This window comes from Fusarium tjaetaba (genome assembly GCF_013396195.1).
Source record: "Fusarium tjaetaba strain NRRL 66243 chromosome Unknown NRRL66243_c0000223, whole genome shotgun sequence".
Taxonomy (NCBI): domain Eukaryota; kingdom Fungi; phylum Ascomycota; class Sordariomycetes; order Hypocreales; family Nectriaceae; genus Fusarium; species Fusarium tjaetaba.
The window spans coordinates 2,104-18,165 of NW_023501419.1; the positions used below are offsets into that span (position 1 = coordinate 2,104).

The 16,062-nt window shown below is 49.2% G+C and overlaps 6 protein-coding genes across 6 annotated transcripts; 4 read left to right on the forward strand and 2 right to left on the reverse strand.

Annotated features, from left to right (window-relative positions):
* Nucleotides 1-4,711: 4,711 nt before the first annotated feature.
* FTJAE_9704 (subunit of the Arp2 3 complex ARC15) lies at nt 4,712-5,449 on the forward strand (the record flags this gene model as incomplete). Its single annotated transcript, XM_037356652.1, has 3 exons — nt 4,712-4,966; nt 5,046-5,173; nt 5,227-5,449. The coding sequence occupies 3 exons, from the start codon at nt 4,712-4,714 to the stop codon at nt 5,447-5,449; spliced, it is 606 nt and encodes a 201-aa protein (XP_037203175.1).
* Nucleotides 5,450-5,589: 140 nt separating this feature from the next.
* FTJAE_9705 (methyltransferase) lies at nt 5,590-6,715 on the reverse strand (the record flags this gene model as incomplete). Its single annotated transcript, XM_037356653.1, has 2 exons — nt 5,590-6,411; nt 6,461-6,715. 2 exons carry the CDS (start codon nt 6,713-6,715, stop codon nt 5,590-5,592), a joined length of 1,077 nt encoding a protein of 358 aa, XP_037203176.1.
* Nucleotides 6,716-7,545: 830 nt separating this feature from the next.
* FTJAE_9706 (ap-2 complex subunit alpha-2) lies at nt 7,546-10,661 on the forward strand (the record flags this gene model as incomplete). Its single annotated transcript, XM_037356654.1, has 4 exons — nt 7,546-8,042; nt 8,098-8,432; nt 8,485-10,445; nt 10,497-10,661. The coding sequence occupies 4 exons, from the start codon at nt 7,546-7,548 to the stop codon at nt 10,659-10,661; spliced, it is 2,958 nt and encodes a 985-aa protein (XP_037203177.1).
* Nucleotides 10,662-11,054: 393 nt separating this feature from the next.
* FTJAE_9707 (family pyridoxal phosphate enzyme) lies at nt 11,055-11,950 on the reverse strand (the record flags this gene model as incomplete). Its single annotated transcript, XM_037356655.1, has 3 exons — nt 11,055-11,563; nt 11,617-11,788; nt 11,861-11,950. 3 exons carry the CDS (start codon nt 11,948-11,950, stop codon nt 11,055-11,057), a joined length of 771 nt encoding a protein of 256 aa, XP_037203178.1.
* A 270-nt stretch (nt 11,951-12,220) lies between these two features.
* On the forward strand, nt 12,221-13,345 carry FTJAE_9708 (uncharacterized protein; the record flags this gene model as incomplete). Its single annotated transcript, XM_037356656.1, has 1 exon — nt 12,221-13,345. The coding sequence occupies one exon, from the start codon at nt 12,221-12,223 to the stop codon at nt 13,343-13,345; it is 1,125 nt and encodes a 374-aa protein (XP_037203179.1).
* Nucleotides 13,346-14,015: 670 nt separating this feature from the next.
* On the forward strand, nt 14,016-15,700 carry FTJAE_9709 (nif-specific regulatory; the record flags this gene model as incomplete). Its single annotated transcript, XM_037356657.1, has 2 exons — nt 14,016-14,423; nt 14,480-15,700. 2 exons carry the CDS (start codon nt 14,016-14,018, stop codon nt 15,698-15,700), a joined length of 1,629 nt encoding a protein of 542 aa, XP_037203180.1.
* Nucleotides 15,701-16,062: the final 362 nt, after the last annotated feature.

Here is a 16,062-nt window from a genome sequence, read left to right on the forward strand (position 1 = left end):
TCGGTGTCGTAGGGGCTATGGGGGGGGATTGTTGTAGACATGACACCAGTTGCATCGGACATCCTATTTCTTGACATCTATAATCTTTTGTTGGCCTCTGAGGCCTATAGGAGCTCCTCCGATAGAAGTTGATGGCCCTCAGAACAAGAAGGTCTTCATATCCCTCACGCTCGGTGTCTCATCCTGTTGGGGCATAACAAAGCAATATCAGAACGCAGCAACATAATGCGTCAATAAGCCCGATGACATCTTTAGGAGCGCATAGTCCCTCGACTTAGAATTCATTCCATGAAGGAATACATAACTCGATCCCAGTGTCGCAAACTCCTCGCGAGAGCTGAAGTATCGTCGATACTTATTGATAAATATCTTGTCAGATTGTGCTAGGGGCAGCTCAGCTGGCTCTCTGACCACTTCCCGCTTGTTCAAAGAATCTCAAGTTGTATGACATAGAATCAAGAGCTATAAATAGCCCAAGCATGTTATGAGTTAATCCCATCACTGCATGTGAAACTACACTGAAGCCTTCCCGCCCTTCTTGTTTGTTTCCGTGTCCTGGCAATGATTCTGCTAACAGCTGTCACTTGGTAAAATGAAGTGGTCCTTGTCTATATGACAAGGAGGCCTGATCTCGAACTATGCGCGATCCAGAATTAGCGATTGACGATTGAGTGGTGGGCTCAGTCATAGCCATAGTTCCGAAATGGTGGGTTCCCAAACCGGCAGCTGGCTACCGAGCTTGGGTTTAGTTGCTAGAGGACAAGTCGTTATCAGGGCTATGCTTTTCGTTTAGTATGTGGTAGTCTTGGGTACCGGAGCTCTCGCAGGCTTCTTGCTCACGTGCCGAAAGTGCATACTTGTAGTATCTCAGAAACAAACGAAGATGAGAGCGGGCATCGCTAGAGTAGCCCCATTGAACCAAAATAATTGATTGTCCTGTAAAATGGGAGTTCCTCAGCCCAAGTACACTGCCGCTTCTCAAGCTTAAAATCATGCCGCCCCGCTATGATATCGGATACCAATCCCAAGGACACGGAACCGCTGGGGCATCTCGGCTGATCAGTATCTTGCTTGAGCCTTGGGTCATATGTGGCAACAGCGAACGTTGCACAGTGATGGTACACACCCAAGGTATGGATCAGAGGCGCTCTGGTGAGTAACGAGGACAGTGTCTCTTGTTTGCCATTAGAAATCCCAGTCTCGTGTTTTTTTGCGAAATTATCAAAGGAAAAATGAAGCACAAAGCTAATAAAACTGTTTCATATTCAGCTCTTACCAAATGAGACGTCGTAAAGTGCTTGATTCCATCTTTAGGAAACCCTCTTGTCACGAGGAGCCCTATCCATGCGTGCTGCCCGTACATAATGCAACGGAAGTATTGCCGGGTTCGCCTAACACTGGGTCAACGTCTCTTAGATTGGCAGGTCGATGTTGTATGCCATATTACCGCAATTCGCCGAGAAGCCGTGTAAAGTATCGCCAGACTCTTTATCAACAAGTCAACAGACAATGATCAAGCTTTCGAATTTTACAGCCATAAGACAGTAAACACGAGTATTGCGAAGCGTGTCATGGATTCCGTTGCAGCTCAACGTCGGGGGACTTGCTTTAGACACCTGTGACGAACTTCTGGAATGTCACACCATAATTCTTGCGGCGAGTGTTTGGAGTCAAGGTGGGCCGGCCGATGGGGCTTCGTAGAAAGCTTCCAGAAGCCTGTCAACCGACGGAACTCCACATCACAAAGCTCTATGCACGATTCTTTCCCATGGTGTCAATGGCCACATGCGGTAATAGAACACTGTGCGTGAGACTTGAAGGCGTGCGTGTCATCTCTTGCAATATCTCCATCAGTATGTATACTCCTTCTCGTCCTAGCTCCACTTGACCGGGCAATGTTGTAAGCGTCGTCCTGTGGAGAGGTTGATGGATTGGGATGAACTGCCAACTCCCGTGCTGCAAGTTCAGGGGTATCGCTGCCACATCCGAGTTAGCGTGACCAGCTACACGTTGTGGCGGTTTGCGCATTGCGGTAGCGCCGCATAAAAGCCCCAGAACTTCGGTGTTCCTGCATTAGCCAAGTTCCAAACGCCATTGACATTTGAAACAGGGGTCGTTTACTCCGTACTGCTTGTTCCAGCCTTCGTCAACCACTAATAAGCATCCCTATAGCGCATCACCATGGATGATGACCTTTCCCAATGTCGGGTTGTCCCAGTTGATCGGTTTAGGTGCTCCCAAGCCAACCAAGGCATACTGGATGGATCATGTGACAATTCCAGCCTGCAAATGTCAGCTGAAAGGATTCTGACCAACACTGGCAACCATGTGGCAGCTAGGTAGCTTAGCTTCCGGCCATTTCGATCCCTTCCTCTTAGACATCTTTGGAAGCGAACAAATATCATGCGCCGTAGGCAACCCGCCTGGTTTGAGATGTGCCCTGTTTCCGGTCCTTTTTTTGATCCGCCTCAGATTCGTTAAAGCAACCCTGGCTCAGGAGCTTGTTTGCCATGCGACTGTGTACAAATGATGATGAGGCGAGACCACCACACATGTGCGAACATGACTGTGGCTCATGATGAAGCCGTAATCGTATGCTCAGACCAACTCGATGCCACAAGGAATGGTGCTATCGATTCATCCCATCGCACTATCACAACTGGCCTTGTCGAGCACGGCAGCTGCTTGTAGATCGGACTGCCACGTCTAAGCCAGTGACATCTGGTTCGAGACTATTGCAGCTAGTCAAGGAGCAAATGTCACCAGTATCTCAGTTTGATGCTGTTGCTGATACTTAGTACGTATCTGCCGGCAACGGATATGAGATTAGGACCCTTCGTGGCTGCATGTGTGGTGGGGCAGTATCAATATCCACCTATCGGATCCAAGGGATTTTCGCTTCGAAGACCACGCTAAACTGAATGATCGCTTCTTACCTTCCAGAAGCCTCAACGAACAGTTTTGCAGATCACAATTGGTCTCTTGCTTGTTGAGAAGACACCCCGACATGAGCTTGCGTAGAACACGCTGACACGCCATGTTAGGCAGAGGTCTTCAGTGCAAACTTGGGGGGTTTTCCTTTCTTGATCAAGCCTTCCATACCAAGGCTGAGTATATATCCGCAGTGCTACCCAAATATGCACCACAACACTCTGCCGATGTGGCCAGCCTTGGTGGCTGTCCATTTTCAACCTAGAGCTCTGTTGTCAGTTCAGACATCTCTGCTTGATTGAATCGTGTTCGTTGAGTTGATAGTATTCGTGTCACCGGGGAACCGCTTCCGCAATTGTAGTGCGTCCGTGCCGGATCCGCCAGGTAATTTCAAAATTTCGTCCCAAACGTTCATGGTTCCTGGGCTGTTTGTGTGGAGACATAAGAGGCCTCTCTTGACTAGACAAGGTAGGCAAGCTTCTGGAAGACCGATCTATGGGGCCAACGAGGAGTGTTTGTTGTGGTGTGTGTCGTTCGTGCCGGGTATGCTCCCCGAACGATAGACCAAGCAAGCCACGAGTCAAGCTTCTGGTGGGATGGATGCAAAGATCCATCGCCTTCCCACCGCGCTCCTCAATGTTGATCTTTATCGAAATAGTAGCTATTGTGCCCAACCGCACCAGCTCTTGCGTACAGGTCTGAAAGGGTCCCTGATCATGTGCCTCATCTCAGCCATGAGTCGTAGTCGTCTGGTTATTGATTGGAAAAAGCCAGAGCCTTAATAAACTGACTCGAACAGGCTGACCCTTAATACTCTATCATGGCGTCTTCTCAGTCTGGGGATGCATTGCGCGCCGCGACGTCTCCAGAACAACCGTCAGGCAGTTACTTCAGCCGCTTGATCGAGTGATGGTATACCGGGTAAGTGTCCGTGGTAGCTCAGGTAACGCAGAGCCAACTATTGCAATTGGTAGTTTTTTTTCTTTCATCTGAAATGGAGTAATATGCAAGGTCGCCTGTTGTTTATGATACCTTGAAATCTGTCTGTAGTTGTAAGGTAAGGTATACTTGGTGACCGAAGGAAGGTGAGCGGCGTCTAGTTGTTTAGGGTAGCTCGAATTTGACTTGATTATTTTGAACAGTCCTCTCCACTACCTACCTTGGATTTGATATTAATCGTTTACTTCCTGTACTATCAACTTGATTGATTTGAAGCTTTGAGTCTCCCGCATGGAAATCAGTACTTTGTTTCCCGGTGTACATGCCCTGTTTATTCTGGTCATTCGAAAGGATGTGCCAAGACAGTTGCGCCTGTAACAAGAGAGCAGGGCTAATTCAAAACACAGAAACAATTATTTGCAATTCAGTTTGCCTTGTCCAAGGGCGCGATTTCTTTTAAAATTACGCACCACTACATAGTAGCGATACAAAGGGTGTTGCATGAAACTGTGAAAACGAAGACATCAGTGTTGACGGAGAGGTTCATAAATGGCACACGATAGGTTAGTACCTTGAGCCAGTCGGGAGACAGCGAAACTTCACTATATTCCTAGGACGTAGGCAAGGTCAGGCCCGGGTGACTTATTGAAGGGCCCCAAATCAGGCAAGCTACTATTCCACAAGCCACAACTCCAGCCTCACCTCCACCCCGCCATCGCTGACGCAGCTTGAACGTCCACCAAAGCCGACACCGATATAGCTTCCAGTTAATACAGGAATACTGCAATACCTCGAGTCGCACGTAAAACCACCAGAACGATTGATAATAACGAATACAAAGATGTCAATTATCCAGCAGCATACGAGCGCGACGCTCGGTGACGCATGGCGCACCATCAACATTGACGCCCTGAACGAAGACTCCAGCGTCAACTTCGACACCTCGACTCTGCATCCCCCACAGCCCGAGATCGACGAGGCGGAAGTGCGCCAGCTTTCTGGGCAGATCAGGCAGCTTCTGAGAGGCGGTGATGCGGAGGGAGCTTTGAGGGGCAGCTTGGAGACCCCAGTATACAACGGAACGGATGCAGCCAAGGTATGTCAACAGAGAGTTGAGATGAGGCGACGTATATTGGCCCTGCACTTGTGGGATCTAACACGACGTTTCTTCTTAGGATGCTCATCTGCACACTATCATCGAGGTCCTCCAGTCGATTAAGGCAAGCGATATGTCACCCTTACTGAAGAGCATCTACGGATCTGAGGGAGGCCCTGAGTGCCTGGATGTCCTGATGAAGTATATGTACGTTTGATGATGGAACGGATGACAAGTGCGCAAACCTAACGATGTAATAGCTACAAAGGAATGGCTACGGTTCACCCTGGAACAGCTTCGCGATCACCAAACAAGGTTACACCTCAATCGACGGGAGGTTTCAGCCAGATCGCCGGGCGGCCTGGCTCGAATGAGCCCGCCACTGCAGCCATGAGTGTGCTCCTGAGCTGGCACGAGAAGGTCGTTGAGGTCGCTGGTCTGGGATGCATCGGCCGAACAATGACCGATTGGCGAAGGGTTTAGGGCACAGAGACGTGTTAGCGATGATGAGCGGTCAAGAATACATAGAATCATGAACCCAATTCATAACCCGCAGAGTGAACCTCCGTCCGCGAAACATAGCTCTGATGTTACATTATTTACACTATACAATCATCTGCCCTCTACTTTTGCTCCAAGACATGTTTCAAGTTTAGGTCACCACTTCCTCTGGCCAGAGGTTGTGGCTGGTTTTCACCTTCGCGCCATCCGATCATATATATGATTCGGAAAGTTGCGGGAATAGATCCATCTGGGTTACCGTGAAGTTCCTTATAGATAGCATCGCCAGCGAGGAGAACATCACGGGAAATGGCACCCATCTCTCTTCCGAGGACAGCATTACCCTCGCCCATGGCCTGAAGATCCTGCATCAAAGCAAATGTGTCAGGGTAATCAACGATGATATCATCGATGTCGACAGTCAGCATCTTGAAGCCAGCTTTTTGAAGCAGACCACCTATATCCTTGACATCAGCCAAAGGAGAGACACGAGGAGACATGCCACCTCGTCTTTCTGTCTCTGCCAGCTGCAGTGATGTTCTCAACTCGAATAATGTGTCTCCACCAAGCATAGCACCGATGAAAGGAGAGTCAGGTTTGAGGACATTGTTGATCTGAGTGAGGATACCGGGTAGATCGTTGATCCAATGGAGACTCAATGAGCTCATCACTAGGTCAAAAGAAGCAGGCTCGAAAGGGATCGTTTCTTCGTCGTCCACAACCGTTCGCGTGATGCTAAGTTTATTGTTGAACTCATGATCAGCATCACGGTGAAGCAGTGAATGAGACGAATCAACAGCAACCAATTCGTCAATACGAGTAGCCAGTGGTGGTGACTCAGGTGTGTTAGGGTCAGGGTCAGGATTCTCCTGGACCAAAGCTCGTGCGATGTTGCATGAATTTGCGCCGAGATCCAACACTCGAGGAAATCTGCGTTTGATGTCCTATTGGTATGTGAGAAGCGAGTGTTGCTCCAGGAACATGGTTACTTACTAGAAGTCTTTCTGATACTCGAATTGCAACCTCATCCTTGAGGTAATCAGCTTCCCGGCTTTGTTCAGAGTTGACTCCAGCTCGCTCCTTTTGTAACCATTTTGTGTGGCGATTGAAAACTTGGAAACGAGGTGCTCCAGCAGCTTGAACAGCATAAAACCGTTGATTTGAGATGTGACGATATAGATTGGCTGGCTGTGACAAAGTCCGTAGACTACAGCGCATTGCCAATCGTGAAACCGCGCAAGACGGCATTGCGAACTATATTCAATCAAGCTATCTTTGAGCTTGAAAAGGAATATGAAGTTTGTTTATGTAGAATAACGATAGCCCTCGAATATTGATGCAATTGAAGTCATGATGAATTTGATAGCTCCATGGAAGCAATCTGGCACTCTACTGGCTGCAATGTTAAAGTGCACGAAGCACGGACCATGCGCAACCATGAGCGGTTAAACCCTTTCTGGCCATTATTGCACCCGTAGGAGGCAGGAGGCAGGAGGCTTCTCAGAGGCTACAAGTTACTGGCCTCCACTGGTTATGGGATGACAGATGAACACGCTTCTCACCTCTTCCACCAATTTTGCTATTGATAAACATATCTTCCTTTTCTTCTTGTGCCCTTTTGTGTCACTCGCTGTAGGGACTCTCTAGTGCTCTCTCATCACCGTCACGCTTACAATACAATCCCCTCTCGCCTGTCGTAGCCCTTGTCATTCCCCGACTCATCCGTTCCCTAGCCCACGGGCCTCTTCCGCAACTCCTAACTAAACCATTAGGCCGCACCAACAGAGCACCGCCCACCACCGCATCTCCATCCGCATCTTCAGTCTAGCTCGCCCCTCCAGCGAGCAATCTCCCATCACATCGACATACAATCGATGTCTGGCGCGTGAGCCGTCTGGACAATTCGAGCCGACTATGCGATTCTTGCGATAAGGCGCGACCATACTCTGTCTTGGAGATATTTTGACATCACCTTCCACCGTACGAATCTATCTAAGCCGAATCCCCCATTTCGTTCCAAAAATCAGGGGTCTTCAACGACTTGACCGCACGAATACCTCCGCAGACCACCGCCCAAAATGTCGAGCTCAGGCACAGGCTTTCTCGGCCGCTCGAGTAGCAGCAATGCTAATATGCGTGGACTGGTTCAGTTCATTGCTGATCTCAGAAATGCGAGAGCGCGTGAACTCGAGGAAAAGCGAATCAATAAGGAGCTGGCCAATATTCGACAGAAGTTCAAGGACGGCAGTCTCAGCGGTTATCACAAGAAGAAATATGTCTGCAAGTTGCTCTATATTTACATACTGGGCTGGAATGTCGATTTTGGACACCTCGAGGCTGTGAATTTGATCTCAGCAAACAAATACTCAGAGAAGCAGATAGGTTATCTGGCCATGACACTCTTTCTCCATGAAAAGCACGAGCTTCTGCACCTTGTCGTCAACAGCATCCGCAAGGACCTACTCGACCATAATGAGCTTTTCAATTGTCTTGCTCTTCATGCGATTGCCAATGTTGGAAGTCGAGAGATGGGCGAGGCCTTGAATGGAGAGGTTCATAGACTCCTGATTTCGCCGTATGCGCTCATATCCCTTTAGTGCGATGGAACCACACTGACCGCTGTTACGCAGTACTTCAAAATCGTTCGTCAAGAAGAAGGCCGCTCTGACGCTCCTCCGATTATACCGCAAGCACCCAGATATCGTATCGCCGCAATGGGCGGAGCGCATTATCCACCTTATGGATGACTCTGACCTCGGCGTTGCACTTTCTGTCACATCACTGGTCATGACATTAGCTCAAGATAATCTAGAGCAATACAAGGGAGCGTATGCCAAAGCAGCAGCTCGTCTGAAGCGAATTCTTATCGACGGCGAATATACGACCGATTACCTTTACTACAAAGTCCCCTGCCCCTGGCTGCAGATCAAATTGCTTCGTCTTCTGCAGTACTTTCCACCTGCAGGTAAGTGTGGCAGCGCAGTTACACAGGAAGCAGTTACTGACACAATGTCCAGAGGATACTCATGTTCGGGAAATGATTCGCGAGTCCCTGCAAAAGATCCTGAACCTAGCCATGGAGACCAATAAGAACGTTCAACAGAACAACGCTCAAAATGCCGTGCTCTTTGAAGCCATCAACCTCATCATCCACCTAGACACTGAGCATGGTCTGATGAAGCAAATTTCAACGAGGCTGGGCAAATTTATCCAGAGCCGGGAGACCAATGTCAGATATCTGGGCTTGGAAGCTATGACACATCTGGCTGCACGCGCTGAAACTCTGGACCCCATTAAGCAACACCAGGAAATCATTCTTGGCTCGCTCAAAGATCGAGATATCAGTGTTCGTCGTAAGGGTCTGGACTTGCTCTACAGCATGTGTGACGCCACAAATGCTCAAGTCATCGTTGGTGAGCTACTGCACTACCTACAGAATGCCGACTTTGCTATCCGAGAAGAAATGGTCCTTAAGATTGCCATTCTTACGGAAAAGTACGCTACTGATGTGCAGTGGTACGTCGATATCTCCCTCAGACTTATCGCCATGGCTGGAGACCATGTCAGCGATGAGGTATGGCAGCGAGTCATTCAAATCGTGACGAACAACGAGGAGCTACAGGTTTACGCAGCTCAAAATGCGCTACAATATGTCAAGGGCGACCACTGCCACGAGACTCTGGTCAAAATTGGCGCCTATATATTGGGAGAGTTTGGTCATTTGGTTGCTGACCAGCCTCGCTGTAGCCCTATTGAGCAGTTTATGGCTCTTCAGGGCAAGCTGACGGCATGCTCTTCGAGTACCCGTGCCATGATTCTCTCATGCTTTGTCAAATATGTCAACTTGTTCCCGGAAATCAAGCCTCAGCTTATCCATGTGTTTGAGTTTCACAGCCACAATCTGGACTCCGAGCTTCAGCAGAGAGCTTGCGAATACTTGACTCTTGTGAATATGCCAACGGATGACCTCCTCCGAACAGTTTGCGACGAGATGCCTCCTTTCCCTGAACGGCAGTCTGCACTTCTCTCGAGACTACACCAGAAACATGCTAATACGAGTGACCGACGGACCTGGGTAGTGGGAGGAAAGGATGCCAACGCGGACGCTCGGGAACTCAGCATGGGTACTGGAGCACTCAAGAGGACTTTCAGCTCGAATGTCCCACTGAACGGCAAACCAAATGGCCAGGCTGCAACTGGTACAAATGGTCATGGCAATGGAGTTGCCGATTTGGCTGGGCTTGACCTCAACGCACCCACACCATCTGAGCCAAAGATGCTCAAGGCCCCTAACTTGGCCAGTGCAGCTCATTTGTCACCCGGATGGGAGCAAGGATTCAACAGACTTCTTGTTAGATCAGATGGCGTTCTATACGAAGATGGCCAGTTACAAATTGGTGTTCGATCGGAATATCGTGGCCAGATGGCTTGCTTGATCACATATTTTAAGAACAAGACACCAGCAACTATCAGTTCCTTCACAACGACATTGGATCTAGACGAGAATGAGAAGGAGAACCTTACCTGGGACGTCAAAAACCTCCCTGATAGTACCATTGTGCAAGGTGGGCAGTCCCAGCAAGTTGTTATGTTCGAAGCAAAGAAGATTTTCGAGAAGAGTCCGACTGTACGCATCAGTTACCTGGCAGGTGCACTACAGGCACTTACTCTGAAGCTTCCCGTGTCTATACACAAATTCATGGACCCGGCAGAGTTGACTGCTGAGGACTTTTTCAAGAGATGGAAGCAGATTGGAGGTGCCCCCCGGGAGGCGCAGGCCATTTTCGGAGTCAGTGGTAAGGGCGACAGAGAAATCACAGAGAGCTTCGTTACAAAGACAGTCGAGGGCTTCAGATGGCGTGTGCTGGACATGGTTGACCCTAACCCCAAGAACGTTGTTGGTGCGAGCGTGCTCCACACATCTCAAGGAGGCAAGTTTGGTTGTCTTATGAGATTGGAACCAAACTACGGACAACAGGTAGGCGCAATCATCCCGCTTCAGATATTGCATATTCTAACTGCTCAACAGATGATTCGATTGACTGTCCGTGCCACAGATGATTCCGTGCCAGCGGTCTTGCTGAAGTATATGCAAGAACGCCTTGCTGCAGGAATCTCAACGGGGCCGGATCGATTTGAGCCACCTTCACGGGAGCAGATTTCGGATTCTTTCCGTAATGTGATGGTGACTTGATGGGAGAACATGATGTTTATCTTCTATATATTCGCCGGGCAGGAGTTGTTATAATACCACAGAAGCATATGGGCGTTGGGGAACTAGCATGAAACCGGAGGAAGCGCTCAATTAAAGCCAACCGTTTATTGGCTGAAAAGTTGCCTGCGTCTATCCTCCTTGTATAGTCCCTCTTTACCGCACAAGGCGATGAAAGCTGTGCGGAGTGATCTGATCAAGGAGGATGCAGTTACTACATACCACGATCTCTCATTGTAAATTGAATGAAAATGATGCAAAGAAGAAACACGTAATCAAGCGGTGAAGACGATAGAGCAGGTCAGGCATTAGAGAGCCCCATCAACTTGGCGAAAGTAGGCTTGAATAAGGTTGAATTTTGTGTTAATTCACTGTTTACTCCTTGATCTTTGCATCTGCCTTAGCTGGCCTCTGCCCGAAAATAGTGCTGCCTACACGAACCTCACTGCTTCCCAGGCGAATTGCACCTTCAAAATCCTCACTCATACCCATGCTCAACTCCAGGCTATCCCTATCCAAATTCAGCTCCTTAGCCACAAGATCTAGCTGCTCCTTGAGGGCAACAAAGTCCTCGTTTTCAGTCTCAGCGGTCGTGGCTTTGCTGCGAGCAATAGCCCCGATGGTCATGAGACCGAGAAAACGGAGGCTAGGGCATTTCTCGATGACTTCACGGCATAGAGCAACGGTCTCTTCACCGGGGGCACAGCCAGACTTGGCTTCCTCTCCGGATGTGTTGACTTGCACATGGACACCAATCTTGTCAAGATCAGGCTGTGAAGAAAGAAGATTTGTGCGGGCAGTGTTGAGGAGCTGGGCCTTTTTGGAGGTATCTATGCTTGAGACACAGAAGAGATTTGGGATCTTTCCCAGGGACTTGCAATGGTCTACACATCAGATCAGTATGCGTGGTTCCACGCGTGCAAGTCAGGTCTCTTACTAGACTGGAGACCACCGATAAAATGCCACTGAATAGTTTTCGGGAGCAAAGCTGCTTTTTGAGTCAACTCTTGAGAATAGTTCTCACCAAAGTGAGTATGGGAAGTAGGAGCCTGATGAAGTGCTAGAATGTCATTTACAGGCTTGAGCTTCGAGACAGCAACAAGTCGGACCTGATATAGATGTAAGCCAGGTTATGTTCATTGGTGTTTGAATATGAGAGTGAGAGTGAGTGTGATGCATACATTTCGACCGTCTGCTACGGCAGCAATACGCTCTTTGACGGACTTGAGCTGAGAAACAAGTGCCCGAGCCCTTGAGGGATCAATTCTCATTTCTTCTTGAGAATCACTCATGCTATGAATGTGGTCTTGTAAGTCGGGCTGTTGCTAAGAGAGTGGTGATTGTTGTAAGTGGGCAAAGTGATTTTGGGCGACCGGGTTATCATCGGTTAGGTCATGCATTCAGTGCCAACGACCCAAAGTGGCCACCATAGCTCAGTCAGAAACCATACCCCTTGGGACTTCTAAACCATTTTTATAACGACAAATATTCATGAATTCGAGAGAATAGAGTGAACTCTATACATATGAAGCTTATCGGAGATGGCCACTGATCTGAAAACTGGCCGCCGAAGGGCTACCAGCAGCGCAGCTACAAGACCAGGACACATGAGACGAAAGTCAAGAGCTGTTATCCAGCCAAAGTCAACACATACATCAGATGAATTTCTACAGGACTTCCTAGACCCTACATTTGATCCCGCAACTTTCCTCAACTCAACTCTTCCTCCACTGCAGCAACGCTCTATACCTGGCCGAACCGGAGATGTCGCACCCCTTGCTGAGCTGTCCACGCAAGCTCAGACTCTTATTTCACAACTTAACGCCCAGACTTCACGGCTATCAAATACTCTTACGAATCTTACCGATGACATTCTGAGAAGCGGGAGTCGCCTGGCTTATGAGGTGGAGCTACTACGAGGCGAGACGTTGAGCCTTCAGGAGACTATGAATGAGACTCTTCATGACGACATCAAGAAGTTTGTTCCCGAAGGATTGCGGGAAGCCATTGACGCAAAGAATGCCGCTGCGGCCGCTTCTAAAGAAGATCGGAGTGCGGCACCGTCGACAACTGCTGCAGCTGTCACCAATGATGGAGCCAATCCAGACGACCCTGAGTTCATCAGACAGTTACAAACATTAACTCTGGTGCGAGCACGCCTGGACTCAGTTATCAAGACATTCGGAGATGCTATGGAATTCGTCTTTCCACCATCAGAGATCTCCGTCAGCTCCGGTTTCCTCTCAGTATCAGCACCCGAGCCAGGTTCAGCACAGCAAAGTTCCGAGGAGAAGGGCAAGGAAGTACTCAAGAACATCAGAAACGAGATATCGGATTTACTGAACAAGTCTGACGACCCTGTTCAAGGCATTGAGAAAGCGGCACAAAGAATTGAACAACTCAAGGAGCTTAACCGTGTGTGGAAGGACACAGCAGAGGAGAAGGGACGAAATAAGTTTATAGAGAGTCTTGCCAAGACGGTCGAAGACAAGCATCGGGATCTAATGAAGGAAATGGAGCAGACCAAGGAGAAGACTAAAGTGGAATCACGGTCACGGAAAGGCAGCGTCACTAGAGATGCTGCAGCGACTGTGGTAGAGGATACAAAGGCACCGGGTGGGTTTGGACTGATTAGCCAGTTGCACAAGCTTCGAGGCGGTCTGTGAACCAATGATAGAGACTCATAAGTTGAAAGCTATAAGATCTTTTTGTTTTCACTGAACGTATTGATTGTTCCCTATTGAAGGTTAAGCTCTGTCGCTGACCGTGTAAGCACAGTATCTCGCACTACAGCCGTACAGCCAATCACTCAACTGACTGGGTCGCATGACAAGATCGGCCCGGGGCACTATTTTCTTATACTGCCGTTTGCAGTAGGCGGTGAGGTCACTAACAAGCGCCCCGGCGAGGTCATGCCTCTCTGGGCCTGTGTCTCTCCCAGTTTGAGCCGAGACAATAGAAACACTTCCAGGTTGCTTGCTTTACGTACTTCCACTGCCACATTGTTCTATCATTGCGTTGCGTTGCACTGGCACTGACGCTGGCAATTGTTCGTTTGCCTTGCTCTATTCTCCTTTTATTAGCCAAAAGTACCTAACTTGCTGTGGAGTAGACGGCCTCTCTGCTTTATTGTCTTGGCTATCTCTTTCACTTGCAGTCAGCTCTTTTATCCCAAGTTGCATGGACTCTTTACTCTCCCAACCCTTACAGCCCCAGCCTTGAACCCATAATCACGAAGATAGCACGGGTCTCAACCTTCTGGCATCTTTTCTGAAGCCTGCAGAACCATTTTTGTAAACATCAGACACCACTTACACACAACCGCAACTATTTGCAATGGCCGCCAACGAAGCAGCGGCCCTTGCAAACATGGCCAACCGACCCGACCGACGCTCTCCTGCTCCCGCTTCCCAATCAAAAAGAGATCGCAAGCGACAAGCTCTTATAGAGAGACTCTCTAGCATGACCGATAAGTTCCATCGGGAAAGGGACATGACATATCGTGATCAGCTGCAGAAGATCCAGTTTGACATCAATCTCGTACAGCGCTTCGACCCTTACGATCCGAAGGTCCTTGAGGTCATCTCTGGACTCCAGAAGGAGCACACCAACACACAAGGACCTCCTGTCAACGCCGAAGATGCCCGAAGCTTGCTTGACATGGCTGGTATCCGATTCTCTGACTTCGTTGACGAAGTCGAGGATTTGGTGGAAATTCGTGATTTTCAGCTGGCGCAGTCAAAAGTAAGAAACCCTCACGCCACACGATCAAGTGTCTTGCTAACCATGTATCCAAACAGAATGAATACGACCGACGACGAGAAGAATATAGAAACACTTACGATTACAAGGTTGAGACCGCCAAGCGCGAGCACCGAGCCCTTACCAGCACCCTTCGAGACCGATTGGTCAATACCCTCACCCACAAGAAAAACCGGTTGAACCGCGAGAAAGAGGTTTTGGAGATTAATGATTCCAATGCCTTGCTACTCAACCCCAATCAGTTCAGCTTGACCAATCCTGCGAGCCCCGGTGGTCCTCACGGAAAGCGAGCCACACGTCTGCGCAAGGACGCCGACGATCTGCAGATGTACTCCGACAACAAGAAGCGCAAGCGAAACGCCGGCGATGACGACGGCTCACCTGCCCCGACACGACGAGCCCTCGATAACCACAACACTACACCTCTATGGCAGTCTGAAAAGGCTCGTGCTGCTGCTAAGCAGAACGGACCTATCTACAGCATTGACAAGCTTTTCACCGACAAGGAGCTTTCGCTCAATTATAACACTGCTGCCCTTGCTGCGCACCAGTACATTCTTCGCAATCGTGTTAGCGGCGGCGGCTCTCCCGAAGACAGCGATTCCGGCAACGGTGAAGTCAATGGCGACCAGGACGCCGATTCTCAACCTTCTGCCCCAGCTATGGAACGCTCCGTCTCGCACGCCACCCGCAGCACTCGTGGCGGTAATTTACTTGACGACAAGATTTTAGGTCTCGAGGGCATCACCAATTTCGAAGTTCACAACTTGGATCTCCTCCACGCCCACGAACCACCCAAGATGCCTCCTCCGGTTCCCCAGCAATACCTCAAGCCCTACCCTCGTACAGCAGACCAGAACTTCCCCGTGCCCCTGTCCAATGACGATATCACTTCTGATCTTACGATCATGGGTTTTTTCAAGCAATACGACGCAGCGCACAAACCTGGAGCTCACCTTGATCGCCCAACTGGAATGCGCCGGGTTCTCGCTGCTGTATCAATACCTTACCAGCATTCACGATATGTCGCTTTTACTAGCGCCCCTAGAGAAGACCCTGAATTTGTTCGCGATTCATTGGGTCTACCAGCTCTCAGCAGCCTTCGAGATCAGCCAAGCCCAGCACATGCTGGCGCAGCTACTTCAGTGGCAGCCCTGTCCAGCGCCGCAGTGCCTATGAGTCGCCAGAGCAGTGCCGGCGGAGTTGCCATGAGCCGCCAGGGTAGCAGCAGTACGCGTGGCAAGGGACGTAAGAACTAGAGATTCTCGCGGCGCAAATGACCTCCTTTTAAAGTATTGCAAGCGCGGCGCAAGGCGTAGCATCGATTTGGCTTTACAGCGGCACCTGATTCAATGGAAGTCCGAAAGACTACAGCAGCAGTCGGTGTGGGGTTCCGTTAATGGGCTCGGTTTACTCAAGGCTTGTGGATAAAGAAGCGACCTGAATCATCAGCAATGGATATTTGTTTTTATGTTATGTTTTTTCTCTCTCTTTTTTATTAGCAGGCTGAGACTTGATGAATAGAACTAGAAATGTCATGCTTGTTACATCAAATTGACTGCGACTGGATCAACACATGATAATATCATAAACTCCAATGCCATGCTCTCTCCCTTTCCCT